The following is a 15,075-nucleotide window of genomic DNA, read 5'->3' on the forward strand; positions in this document are numbered from 1 at the left end:
TAATCATAGGAGCAGCTCAAGTCATTTTGCTGCCTGAGGCAAAGGAAAAGAGGGTGCATTCCCCATTCTGTGCACAAACTCTGACTAGACTGGTAGTTGACTCTTGCTTCAGCACTGGTGATGGAGCAGTCATCCACTGTACCCTAGGGCAACAAACTAGCTTAGGGGCTGCAGGGCAGAACACAAGGCACACAATTCAAAACCCCGTTCTACCCTTCAGAATTTGCTGCCTGAGGCAGCTGCTTCACTCTGCCTCATGGCTATGTATGCTATATAATAATAATTTATTATTTATACCCCGCCCATCTGTCTGGGTTTCCCCAGCCACTCTGGGCGGCTTCCAGCAGAATATTAAAAAACAATGATTCATCAAATGCTAAAAGCTTCCCTAATCAGGGCTGCCTTCATATGTTTTCTAAAAGTCTGATAGTTGCTTATTTCTTTGACATCTGATGAGAGGGCATTCCACAGAGCAGGCGCCACTACCAAGAGGACCCTCTGCCTGCTAAGGTTAACATCAGATTTATTTTTATTGCTGTGAAAAATGCAATAAAGATTTTAAATATTTAAAAAGAAAGGGGTATTTGGGACTCTACTTCTTTTTGTGACGTGTCTTGGGATGTAAGTAGCCACCAGACTTTGCATCTCATCCAAGCTTAGGGCAGGCTTTGTTGGTTTTTAAGTTTCATTGCAGGGAAGTCGCTATGATATACTAAATGCCCCTGCAACATTTGTTGTGACACTTAGAGAAGGCATCACAGGGGTTACTGTTCCCTTCCAATTTGTTGCTAAAAACGGCAGGTTGAAGTACTTAGCTCATAAAATGGCCGAACAGACAATCTACTTGTGAATAGTAAAGGTAAAGGGACCCCTGACCATTAGGTCCAGTCACGGACGACTCTGGGGTTGCGGCGCTCATCTCGCTCTATAGGCCAAGGAGCCGGCATTTGTCCGCAGACAGCTTCTGGGTCATGTGGCCAGCATTACTAAGCTGCTTCTGGCGAACCAGAGCAGCACACGGAAACACCATTTACCTTCCTGCCAGAGCAGTACCTATTTATCTACTTGTACTGGTGTGCTTTCAAACTGCTAGGTTAGCAGGAGCAGGGACCGAGCAACGGGAGCTCAACCTGTCGCAGGGATTCGAACTGCCGACCTTCTGATCGGCAAGTCCTAGGCTCTGGTTTAACCCACAGCACCACCCACGTCCCTACCTGTGAATAGGTCTCCTCAAAACTTAGAGCCCCCACCTTCTAACTGAAAATGAATTGATTTAGTTAAAATCATTTGGTGAGGGGAAATTCCTTTGTCATCTTGGAAATGAAATTGGCTAGACCCTCTGTTTCTTGGTAGAGGAGAAGGTGATGCTTCTCGTTTTTCTTTTCAGTGTCACAGAAGGCACAGAGGGAGAACTGAGGCATGCCCTCATCAGTATTTCTCTGCCAATATTGGGATACCTGGAATTCTAAGGTCTTATATATATATAAAAATCATAAATTTACAAGGCAAACGCAGACATAAGTATATAAACCAAGTGTCTGAAATAGTGCAGAAGAGCAATCCTGAAGCCATTTTGACTCTTCTAGTAAACTCAGATATACGGTACTCTCTAGTGAAGAAGGAAATGGGAAAACCTCCCCATTGTCTCTTTGCTCGCAAATCCTGTCTTAAGGGCATATCTGTGTATGAATAGGGTAAGGATATGACCTGGATTCAGGAAGTAAGTATTTAGCATCTCAAAAGGAATGGCCAGGCTGGCCAGGTAAAGCAATCAAGTGACCATTATCAGTATCCTGCCAGACAGGATTTCTGTTGTAGACTGCCCACTGTGATGTATTTCTGCTGTAGCCCAACTCCTGTGATGTATGTATGATGTTTTGGGGGGTGTTCTTGAGCTACAGGGTGGGCAATTTCAAAGGTTTATATAAGGGCTTGCACACCATTGTTCTGGTTCCCTCTTGCCTCCTGCATGTGGTAGTGAGTACGCTGTTGCAACAGTTAATAAAGACCAGGCTTACTAGCTGCTTTGCTTCTCAATATTCTCTGGTTGGCCTCTGTTATCTCCTACCGATAGAGAACCTACGTAAGGACTCTATACGGGCTCATGGATACTCCATAAGGGAAAGGCAGCAGTTTTTTCTTATAACACTGTCATTGTATGACCAGGTTAAGAAATTCACTGCCACACAACTTGGGGATGGCTTTAGCAAGGATTAGGCAAATTCATGTGGGATAGGTTATCAGTGGTTATTAGCCATGATAATTAAATTAAATTCAGATGATATACATCTTTGTGTGCCAGGTGGAGTGATAAACAGGGTTTGGCCAACTTATGTGGCTTGCTGCTATTGGAAATAGAATATTAGACCATTGCATGTTTCTGCTGCGGGGTGGGGGAAGGGTTGCTATTATAATTGCTCTTTTCCTTATGTACATTATTTCATCTGCCTTTGCTTGGCCAACAATGCAATCCTTTTTTTAAAAAAAAAAACAACACAACAAAATAAAACCCCAAAAACAAGTATTCTAGACTGAAAGCAATATGGAAGAGCACCCACAAATCAAAAGAAATGTGACAAGGAAAGCTGTTGTGGGCACACTGTAAATCAAACCACTCCTTGGCAGTTGTGATTGTGGATGAGAGGATTCAACTTCAACACATGGAATTGGAGGGAGATTTTCTGTCCACTGGAAATAAATTATACTGTGAAAACAGGAGCATATGAAAGATGGGGGGGGGGAGGGGCGTATTCCAAAAAGTGATAGTTCTTGTGGGTGGTTATCCATTTCTGCATTTTGTGACAATGTGCATGCCCTACTCTTTGTGAGCAATCTCTTTCTCACACACAAATTCTTGCAGCTGTCTCTTCCTGAGTGCAACCCAGTTACTTATTTATTTACAAGACATACCAGAAAATGAGGGTGGGATGGAGTTGTGGTAGAGGTGGGCCCTTCCTCGAGATCCAGCCCAGGTATAAATTTGCATACAATTGAAAACAGCAGATTGTTCAGCACATCTGCACAGGAGGTCTTAGATCTTCCTGCCAGTTATGTAGTGCTGTGCGAAGTTTTGCCTAAACCTTGCAATTTAAAAGAAAAAGAGGAGGGAGGAGAGAAAGAAAATCCTCAACAGATGCTCCCTATTAAAAATTTCAATTATGTGCCTGAGCCCCTTCTGGAACAGCAAAGAATAGAATGTACCTCTTATCTCCCAACATAGACTGCATTCCAGTTTTTATCGGGGATCTTAGGCTCAAGAGATCATCTGTGGCTGTTAATCTGGTAACATTAAAATCCTCTAATAACAGCATACTAGAGTGAGAGATAGCTGAGGACTCTGTTGAAAGGCACACTCTGATTTCAGATACATTTCCACATCCCTGCCTGCCCTTTGCCTTTTTCTTTCCTGATCAGGCAGAGGATTTATCTGAAACATTAAAGAATGCCCCAAATGCAAGAAGTTGGAACTGTAGTATGAGTTATTCAAACCAAAGTTACTCAAACATTTCATTTTTAGTTCCAGTCACAACAGAAGCGGGCAGTGCCACAATACACAGTGAAGCTGACCAATTACAAAAAGTGTGTGTGTGTGTACACACACACACCTAGCATTAGTTCTTGTCAGCTGCAGGAGGTTTCAGGCAGTTTTTCCCCCTTATGTTCCTCCCAAAAGAGAATTGCTGACAATCTGTCTCCTGGAAGAAGTCTCTGCCATCTCAGGCATACATATTCAGAAGTCAATCTTATTGCATTAATAGGATTTCCTTCGGAGTAAAAATATTTAGGATTGGGGAGTCTTAAATACACATTTGAGCAAATGTCAATCATTATAGTGGTTACAACACAACATACCAAATTCTGTTTCAATTGGGAGTGTGTGTGAGTTTTGGATGAATTTTGAATCCTGAGGCAAAGTGAGGTCCGATGGATTTGGGACTTGTCAAAGGTGAAGCAGGTTTACTACAAGGTGGCACTAGTTGAAGGAGGGACCCCTGAAGGGGGTGTTAACAACAAAGTAGGAAGAAATTTATAGTTTTTTTACATCAAATGAATGTATAAAAAGAGGGGAGGTCTTCCACGGATCTGTATTGGGACTGGTGCTTTTAAACTTGTTTACAAGTGACCTCTACAATTCTATGATTCTATGATCTAAGGTTAAAGGTAAACAATGAGGTGGCCAACACTGTTTAGAGTAGTATAAGGCAAAAAAAAAAGCCAAAAAGCTCCAAAAAAGATCTCTCCAAAATGGGAAAATGGGCAATTAAATGGCAAATGTTGCTCAGTGGTGATGCTGGCAGTGATTGATCAAGAAAGGTCATGGTGCACAGCTCAATGAAAATATTGACCCAGTGTGTGACAGCTATGAAAATACTAATTCCATGTTGCGGATCCTTAGAAAAAATAGAACTGTTGATATAGAAATCTGTGGTACGACCACACTTGGAATACTGAGTACAGTGGCTGCATTTAAAAAAAAAAGGGGGGGGGGAAGGATATTGTAGAATTGTCAGTGGGCTGGAGCAACTCTGTTTTGGGTTGTTGCTGCCTTTGTTTAGGGGAAAAATGCAAGTAATGGGCAACTTGCAGGAGGTGTAAAAATTAATGCATTATGTTGAAGATGTGGATAGAGACATAATTCTTCTCTCATAACACTACAATCCGGGGTCCCCCATTGAAGTTGAATTGACAGAACAGACAAAAGGAAGTACTTTTTCAGAACATACATAGATAAATGGTAGCATGCTCTACTGCAGGATGTGGTGATGGCCACCAGTCTAAATAGCTTTAAAAGGCCCATGGGGCAGACATATTCATAGAGAATAAGCCAATCTGTAGTTGCTAGTCGTGAGGGGCATATGCTACCTCGAGGATCAGGGACTGCATGTTTCTGAATTCCAGTTGCTGGGGAACAACAGCTAGAGAGGCTGATTTTTCTCATGTTGTTGTTGTTGTTGTTGGCTTCTATAGGCATCTTGACCACTGTGAGAAACAGGATGCTGGACTATAGGGCATTGGTCTGATCCAGGAGGCATGTTCTTATGTTTATATCCTCCATATCCACATATAACACCAGTCCTGAAAGACCTAAATTGGCTCCCAGTACGTTTCTGAGCACAATTCAAAGTGTTGGTGCTAACCTTTAAAGCCCTAAACGGCCTTGGCCCTGTATACCTGAAGGAGCGTCTCTACCCCCATTGTTCAGCCGGGACACTGAGATCCAGCACCGAGGGCCTTCTAGTGGTTCCCTCACTATAAGAAGTGAAGCTACAAGGAACTGGGCAGAGGGCCTTCTCGGTAGTGGCACCCTCCCTGTGGAACGCGTTTGCATCAGATGTCAAGGAGATGAGCAACCTTTAGAAGACATCTGAAGGCAGCCCTGTATAGGGAAGCTTTTTAATGTGTAATGTTTTATTATGTTTTCATATACGTAGGAAGTTGCCCAGAGTGGCTGGGGCTACCCAGTCAGATGGGCAGGGTAGAAATAATAAAATTATTATATTATTAGATTAGATTAGATTACCAGAGGCTGGATATCCATCACCTCTGTCTTGCTAGGAAGCTTCCAGAGACATCATCTGACTGGTGCTGGAAAAAACTGATGGACTAGATGGAACTCGGTCTGATCTCACAAGCCAGTTCTTACATTTGTGTAACAGTACTTGGAAAGTAATCTACACCAGGTATATTTAAGAAAGAGAAATATTTGTCCCAAAGTTAATATTCCATTTTTTAAAGAAATCCTAGTAAGTGAATGTAGCTTAGCCTTAAGAAAACACTAGGTGGAAAGTGTTAAGAAGCCTTAACTGAAGATTTCAGTCTTCCACTGTGCTTGTAATAAAATCTCTAGGCAATACAGTGTGAGACTTGATGTAGATAAATGGATCAGCCCACCAGTGATAACAAGTGTCAGTCATTTAATTCCTCAGGAGCAAAATAAATGTGCGATTTCAGATGTCATGCTGTGGACATACAATTACTATTCCTGTTACCAGCCTTTCTACAATAAACTGCATTATGCCCTATGAATTAATATGGTCCTGCACAGTATCTCTTAACAGTGTGAAGCAGATAAGCTGAAAGCACATTTAACACATTTGTATGTGTTCTACTGTACACATATTGTACTTTTTTATGCCATTATATAGAATACAACTGTGCTTTAAGGAAGATTACAAAACCGTTCTGTAAATGAAGTTGTATATGTAGCGAACATTCAGTGAAAGGGCTGATCCTGTTCCATTTTAGGTCAGAAGCAAAATTCCCATGATTGTAATGGAGGCAGAAAAGGGCACTGAAATTCCTTATCAGAAATGATATGTCTGAAGCCTTTCCTGCTTCACAGAGGCAAGAAAAAGCCTGGCAAATAGAAGATATGCTGTAGCTCCTCGCAATTTGTGCCAAGAAAGAGACACTGCAATCACTAGATGTAATGTTCAAAGATGCAAGAGATTTGTGTTTGCAAGATACTTTGACAATTTATATGATAAAGTTAAATCCCATTTCTTCACCCAGTATAATTGTTATGGATCAAATGTGTAGTAGGGGCTACTCTTGGATCCACCTTTTTGCCAGTTTAGGTGATGATCCATCTACAACTCTATATCTGTAGCAATAGCCTGGCTTCAATGAGTTGGTAATCTCCCATCCGGATTACTGTGCAGACTATGAAGAGATAGAAAAAGCCTCTTCAAAATGGGTTACTAGGCATCAAGATAGTGAGTAAGGTAAGTGGAATCGCAAAATTGTAGAGTTGGAAGGGACCACAAGGGAACATCTAGTCCAACTGCCTGCTGTGCAGGAATCTTTTTGCCAAACATGGGGCTCAAACCCGTGACCCTGATTGCCTTCATTTAATGGATGGGATGGGATGGATGGATGGATGGATGGATGGATGGAAGGAAGGAAGGAAGGAAGGAAAGAAAGAAAGAAAGAAAGAAAGAAAGAAAGAAAGAAAGAAAGATCTGAACTGGTGATTGCTAACTAGGAAAGGAAAGTTATAGGTAGGTAGCCATGTTGGTCTGCTGTAGTCAAAACAAAATTAAAAAATTCCTTCCAGTAGCACCTTAAAGTAAAGGTAAAGCGACCCCTGGCCATTAGGTCCAGTCGTGACCGACTCTGGGATTGCGGCGCTCATCTCACTTTATTGGCCGAGGGAGCCGGCGTACAGCTTCCGGGTCATGTGGCTGGCATGACTGAGCCGCTTCTGGCAAACCAGAGCAGCACACGGAAACGCCGTTTACCTTCCTGCCGGAGTGGTACCTATTTATCTACTTGCGCTTTGACGTGCTTTCGAACTGCTAGGTTGGCAGGAGCAGGGACCGAGCAACGGGAGCTAACCCCGTCGCAGGGATTTAAACCACTGACCTTCTGATTGGCAAGTCCTAGGCTCTGTGGTTTAACCCACAGCGCCACCCTTAGAGACTAACTAAGTTTGTTTTTGGTATGAGCTTTCGTGTGCATGCACACGAAGAAGTATCTGAAGAAGTGTGCATGCACACGAAAGCTCATACCAATAGCAAACTTAGTTGGCCTCTAAGGTGCTACTGGAACGAATTTTTTTATTTTGTTAGGAAAGGAAACTCAGCCTATAGCAACTGTGGAGAAAGCAAATGCCCAGGTAGTAATTATTAGGAAAGGGATTGAAGATAAAACGAACAGCATCATAATATCTTAATACAAATCTATGGTGCAACCATACTTGGAATACAGTGTGTAAGAACTGTGGTTGCTCCATTAAAAAAAGGCCCTCTGCCTGGTTCCCTGTAACTTGGGTTCTCACAGCGAGGGAACCGCCAGAAGGCCCTCGGCACTGAACCTCAGTGTCTGGGCAGAACGATGGAGGGGGAGACGCTCCTTCAGGTATACTGGACCGAGGCCGTTTAGGGCTTTAAAGGTCAGCACCAACACTTTGAATTGTGCTTGGAAACATACTGGGAGCCAGTGCAGGTTTTTCAAGACCGGTGTTATATGGTCTCGGCGGCCGCTCCCAGTCACCAGTCTAGCTGCCACATTCTGGATTAACTGTAGTTTCCGGGTCACCTTCAAAGGTAGCCCCACGTAATGTTAGAACTCAGGGTCGTCTCAAATAAAAAAATTTTTTTTGGGGGGGGGGGTAGATTCTGCACAGAAAAAAGAAAAGGCATTTCTTCACATAGTTTCTGGAACTCACTGCTACAGGGTACGGCAGTGGCCACTCGGATGGCTTTAAATGGCAGTTGAACAAACTCATTCAGAGGCCACCAAATAACAGCTGCCGGGGGAGGAGTTACTGAGCTTGTTACTGGCATGCTCTGCTTTTGGGGAAGGCATCTGGGTGGCCAATGTAAAACAGGAAGCTGGACTAGACAGGCTCTTTTTAAAATACAGATCTTTCTAAATATGCAGGCTTTGTACAATACATTGAATTCTATGAGCTCCTGTACCTTCCTGGGACTGTCTCTGTTCAAACTGACTTCAATAACAGAACATTCCACAAGGAGCTACTGAGACCATGCACCAGTGGTAAATTCATATCTTGTCTTCCTCGGTTGAGACACAGGAAGGAGGAACATCCCCACAAGCATAATAGCCATGGTTTGTGCTTTATTTTGTGTTCTATCGTGAACTGTAGGTTCCTCCCATTTACACTAATGAATGGACTGAACACTGTTACATCGCTTTATAGTGCAGCTGCTGTAAAATGCTTAGATCTACTGTGCTTTGTATAAAATGTAAAATAATGTTCAGATCTACTGTGCTTTGTATAAAGTGTCATTGTGAGTTTAAAAGTAAGTCCATTCATCTGAAGGAGTCCTTACCCAAATGCTATGTAACGCCGTCCCAAGATTGCAATAATCTTTTGAAAATATATATATTTTAGATGTTTTGCAAAAGAGCAATGATATAAAGAAAGCACAGTGATGACTTTGCTTGTGGGAATATTGTTTTAAGATACAGAAAATTAAGAGTAGGGGTTTTTTTATTGTTGCAACTGCTGGGGTTCCTATTCAGCAAGTGCAACAAGAAGGCTGCAATTCTTACAGAAGGTATGTTCAAGGGTAGGAGAAAACCAACTATACAGCTGGAAGTGTCTTTGAGGTTCCTCCTGCAACTGCCTGTATGGCTGAATAGGCAAGCTGCTTTTCCCTTTGAAATCAGCTTGCTTATTTGGATATGTGATTGCCTGCAGTAAATGCTAAAGAGACACCCCTGCAGGCAGACATGTGCACATAGCCCTGCCAGACTGCTGCCTAACCAAACAACAAAGTGGGGTTTATGTACAAATTGCATCTTTGAGAAAAATCGCAACGAACTATTTTTTTTTAAAAATGTTGTTTTCAGTATTCTGTTTATAGCAAAGAACAACACATAAAGAAACATCTTTATTTATTTACCGTATTTTTCACTCTATAGGACACACTTTTTACCCTCCAAAAATTAAGGGGAAATGTGTCTGCGTCCTATGGAGCGAATGCAGGCTCCTTAGCTTCAGCAAAAGGAACCCGAAGCCTCCGGAGTGCAGCGGGAACTCGTGCTGCACTCCAAAGGCTTCAGGGATAGCCGCCTGAAGCCTTCGGAACACAGCGCGAGTTCCTGCTGCACTCTGGAGGCTTCGGGTTCCTTTTGCTGAAGCTGGGAGAGCAAGACTCTCCTGGCTTCAGCAGAGAGGGAGAGCTGCACAGCACCCCTTCAGCCAAGCAGGAGGAGAAATGGAAGGGGCTCCATTTCTGCCGCTTCGCTGAAGGGGCACTGAGCAGACAGGGGGAGAATTTTTTTCCCTTGTTCTCCCCCTCTAAAACAAGGTGCGTCCTATGGTCGGGTGCGTCCTATAGAGCGAAAACTACGGTAACTGAAACTGTAGGATAGTGGGAGACAGCAGTGGATGAAGTCAGGGCCAGCCCCAGGGTGAGGCAGCATGAGAAAGCTGGCTCAGGTAGCTGATGCTGAGAGGGAGCGAGAAGACAGAGCTCTGAGTGCCCTGTAGGCTGCCCTGTAAAATTCAGCAGGGTAGCCTGCTGCCTTCAAGTGCAGTGGAGGATAGTGTCCTTTCAGTAGTAAGGGTGTAAGATGCAACTGCTAGTCTATTTGGCTTCTGTGGGTGCCTTGGGGGAGGTCGCCATCTTGTCCTTTGCCGCAGGCAATGATAGGTCGTGAGGTGGCCCTAGATGAAGTGGTGGAGTAGCAGCTGAGTTGCTGCTGTTTACCTGAGCAGGAGTGGCAGGGAGGTCTGTGCGGTGCAAATGAACGGGAAGCATTGGATAGGCTCTGCTGGTGCATTTGCACTTCCACTAATCTCCCCAGTCCCACTCCATAAGCAGCAGCAACTCAGCTGCCTGGAGGTCAGGTGAGCGTTGCAGCCCTGTCATGACATCATCGGCTGGTGCAGGAAGAAATCTTACAGTGAAAGCCCTCAGTCAAATGTGCGCTGAAGCTCTGTGTGAGCGGAGGCTACCCCTCTCACTGCCACTTGGGCAAGGTCATTGCGTGCGCAGAGGTGTCGGGCAATCCCCACTTACACAGATTTTCATGTGCACAAAAACACCTAGATATGGTATTGAGGAGAGTGCAGATACTAAATTCAGAACTGAGACTTTGTTTGATTTTTGACACAAAGCATTTAAAAGTTTCTATCCTTGTTTTAGATTAAATTAGCATAAAGCATCCATAATTTTGCAAGGTGGGGAATGTGAAGGGCTTTGAAATCGCCGTTAGGGACTACAGTTAAATTATCATTAGCATTTTCGAAAAATGTAGGAGGCGGCATGTGTTCCAGATTCTTTTTTTTTTTTTTTTTTGAATTAATGTTGCCAAAGCTTCTGAAATATATGTACTTTCCTCCCATGGTTTTACTTGTAACACTTGCAAGGCTAGCAGTTAAGTTAATCAAAGGCTACATTTATTTACAGCTCCCTTGCATCCTAGAAATATGCCAAATTCATGAAACCTATCACCACAATTATGCTCAGGCTAATGAAAATTGGATATATTGCAGAAGCTGGTGGGTTTCTTTTGCCAAGATATTCTCAAGACTTTTTATGCAATTACAACCTTACCCGTAGGCAACTCTCAGTATCTCAAAACAAATGAATAATAAAAAGTCTAGCATGAGAATGCCAAAAATATTTGTTATTGTCTCCAAATTTGCTACTGCATAGACATGTCCCATACAGACAGCAGGTTTGATAATAATGTCATCAAATCCATGAAAATAAAAGGGAAAAAACTCAGTAGAAATGGCTTCACAATTAAGCCCCAACTGTGTCTGCAATGTGCAACAATGATTCAAATTTGCAATATGCCACTTGATACCTTAGAATGTGGAACATGATGAGATTAAAGGAGAAATCCTAAACATGGAAAGCCAGTGTAATTTATGCTGCTTTAATTTACACCAGATCCAAGCTCTGTTCAGGAGTAGGACTAAGCCTAAGCCTAAGCCTTTAAAATACTGTTTGAGGTACACCACCGTTTTTTGCCAGTGTACCTCCTGCGCAATGTAGCCCCTTCCCCAGGAATGCCCATTTTTCAGGGGTTACACTGGTGTATATTCTGGTGGTCTTGGCTGATGTGTCTTAGCCCCACCCCAGCCAGGATGAAGAAGTTACACTGATGTATCTCTGGCTTAGCTGGGGTTGCAAACTTGCCAGCTGGGCCAGAGATCTCCCTCATCTTGGCAGATCTAGGGTTGGGATTGTGCTCTAAGCCAATTATAGAAAATGCACACAGAATGCACAATCCTTTGGGATTGCATTTTGAAAATAATGTGTCAGCTATTTCTGTGTAGGTAAAGCATGGTCTACAGAGGTACCCACAGAAGTAAAGGTGCAGATTATACACATTCCTAATTGTGATAGTGCTATATAAGTGGATTAGTAAAGGTAAAGGTAAAGGGACCCCTGACAGTTAGGTCCAGTCGCAGACGACTCTGGGGCTCTGGCGCTCATCTCGCTTTACTGGCCGAGGGAGCCGGCTTTTGTCCGCAGACAGATTTTTCCGGGTCATGTGGCCAGCATGACTAAGCCGCTTCTGGCGAACCAGAGCAGTATACGGAAACACCATTTACCTTCCTGCTGGAGCGGTACCTATTTATCTACTTGCACTTTGACGTGCTTTCGAACTGCTAGGTTGACAGGAGCAGGGACCGAGCAATGGGAGCTCACCCTGTCGTGGGGATTCGAACCCACACATAAATAAGTCATGATAAAATTAAAGATTAATAAACATCTCCTAAACTAATGTATAAACACAAGAATGTTGTCATTTTGTTCTGCTGAATTATTCCTTTAATATTGCATTGATGTTATTAGCTGTATTCCACACAAACATAAATTATAAACTTAAACTCTGTAAGCAAAACCACGTGTGCGTGAGATTCATTTTCAACCAGAATATGCCCTTCAAAATGGCATTTGGTATAAACGAATCCTTCTCAAAACATACCTGGCTATAGTTCTGTATAGCAGCTCTGGCTTGACTGCTGCGGGCTGGAAGCTGTGAGGCTGCTGAATCACCAAGGGCAAGGGTCTGGTTGCTATGGTAGCTAGATGGATACTGGAAAGACCCTTCGGGTTTGGAATTGAGCTGAAGTGCACTCTGGGATAGAAGGTTGGGCCCTGTGTTGAAAGCAATTTGGAGCAGTCAGTGAGCACCACAAGGGAGAGAAAGAATGCATTTATCACATTTGATTCCTGCTTTCTGCAGCTTGTCATTTTCAACAATAAGATCAGGTCCTGTAATTTAAAGTGGCACTTATTACTTAAACATCATTATTTTGTCTTTCTCAAGAAGAGCACAGTATGCTGAGCAACTAAAAAGTGTTACTTCATTGAACTTAATGGAGAGGGGGAGGGGGGGGAACTAACCTCATTTTGCGACATGAAATAGACAGGGCAGGGCAGAACGAAGCACTGCAAGAAATAGGAGACTGCTGCTGAAAGTACTGTAGCAGGCAGCCCCAGTACCAGCTTCTCCCTCCTGCTCTATTCCACACTTTCATTTGATTGCATTCTGCTTCCCCTCTTTTCTGACACCATCACACCCCTAGCAGCCAATGGTGTGGAATGAGGGTAGGAAAATGCACATTATGGCTGCATTCACACCGCAGTTTCCACACATTCCCACGTTGCATTTTACTTTTCTAGTTTCGTAAACCCTTCATGCCAGCCTTCCTCAGCCTAGATATTTTGAACTGCAACTCCCATGATCCCTGACCAACAAACCAATGTCAGAGATGGAGTGCTGGGTGGGCTATATGAACAATCAGTATGATCTAGCAAGGTTTCTCGTATGACTTAATCCTCCATCTCAATTGCCAAAAATTTTGTTAGCATGGAAAATCATGCCACATTCTTTGCTGGACCACCAAACCACAGCATTCTGAGTGAGATCTCAAGAACTAGTGTTACCGTAGAGGCTCAGAAGAGGACTACAAAGTCCTTGATTCAAATGTTGTCTATGCTGCAAACTCATCAGATGTTTTTAGGCAAGCCATATTACCCTTAGCCCATCTGGAATCTGAGAATCCAAACATGAATTTAGCTAACTGTTACTGAGATAATGTTCATGAAAATATTGGAATGCTCTAAGGTGCTATAGAAATGCCAAGCATTATTATTTATTAGTGCTTTTATTAACCACCTCCTCCTTTTATTCGGCCCTTGAGAAAATGGGTTCAACTGTTAACTTCGTCTGAGGAGTGAAGCTCAGCACCCCAGAATTAATTTCCCCTATTTTCTTCTTCTCCTCATTGTAGATATTATTTTTTATCTTGATTATGGTAAGGTTTATCCTTTCTTCCTTTTCTGTTCCTTTTTTTATATATATAAAAGCCAGGCTTTTTACTCAGATGGTAATGACAATGTAATGTCAGGTTATTTACATGATACCATATCATTACCAGATAAATGCACGATTAATTTGGTCCTCTAAATTACACTGCTTCTTATGCAGTAATTACTTTTAGATTTACTAAGCCTAATTACACAATAATCTGCTGAAGCTTGTAGCATATCTGAACACTCCATGTTATTTACTTGACTGGTACATGGTTCCTCCTGTGTGTGTGTGTGTGTGTGTGCGCGCGCGCATGCTATATGTTTCATTGCATTTCAATATGTATATTTATGTTTCATTATATATGTTCATGCAAATATTTCTATTCTTTTAAATGATTGGGTGGGGGGGGATTGATAGGGGCAGAAAGGTATAGCAGAAGAAAAAGAAATATGGAAGAAGACACACAAATACGATCCCTGACCGTTAGGTCCAGTCGTGGCCGACTCTGGGGTTGCGGTGCTCATCTCGTTTTCTTGGCCGAGGGAGCCGGAGTACAGCTTCCGGGTCATGTGGCCAGGATGACTAAGCCGCTTCTGGTAAACCAGAGCAGCGCACGGAAACGACGTTTACCTTCCCGCCGGAGCGGTACCTATTGATCTACTTGCACTTTGACGTGTTTTCGAACTGCTAGGTTAGCAGGAGCAGGGACCGAGCAATGGGAGCTCACCCCGTCGCAGGGATTCGAACCACCAACCTTCTGATCAGCAAGTCCTAGGCTCTGTGGTTTAACCTACATCGCCACCTGCGTTTACAATCTGCCTAGGGAGCTGCTTTTCAACAGAGCTGTTTTACTGCTGGGCTATTGCTTGGGCCAGGCTTGTTTGGGTATCTTTATTTTGTATCTTTGTTATGATTTACGTGGAAATTGTTTGATTTGGTTGTGTACTTCTTGATGTTTTATTTGTTGTTTATGACTAGGTTTCTGTGTGTGTTTTTGTATTGTGTAACATTTTCATGTTGTAAGCTGCCTTGAGCAGCATACAAAGAAAATGATATGGAACATGCTAAAGTATAACTGATGACTCTCATTGCAAGCTCTCTTTAAAGTGAAATGCATCATGCTGAAGTCCTGGAAAATGGATGGACTCTTGCTCTACCCATTTGTTTTTGGCAATGGATGCCTGGAGCAAGAGGAGATCTTCCCTTGAGATCTTCCAGAAAACCTGATCTGAAAATGGGAAGATATATCAAAATAGATAAACTTCAGATGCACATTTTGTATAGTATCCCAAATCCCAAGCAGTGTCTTAAAAACTACAG

At 42.9% G+C, this 15,075-nt stretch overlaps 1 protein-coding gene across 7 annotated transcripts in view; it reads right to left on the reverse strand.

Annotated features, from left to right (window-relative positions):
* Positions 1-15,075, reverse strand: part of CTNND2 (catenin delta 2) — a 528,002-nt gene that overhangs the window by 259,881 nt on the left and 253,046 nt on the right. For all 7 annotated transcript variants that reach the window (XM_079984908.1, XM_079984909.1, XM_079984910.1 and 4 more), the window contains one exon: positions 12,421-12,593. In XM_079984908.1, coding sequence (XP_079841034.1) covers positions 12,421-12,593 — 173 coding nt within the window. The remainder of the gene's footprint in view (positions 1-12,420; positions 12,594-15,075) is intronic.

Source organism: Podarcis cretensis, assembly GCF_951804945.1.
Source record: "Podarcis cretensis genome assembly, chromosome: 7".
In the NCBI taxonomy this organism is placed as follows: Eukaryota; Metazoa; Chordata; class Lepidosauria; order Squamata; family Lacertidae; genus Podarcis; species Podarcis cretensis.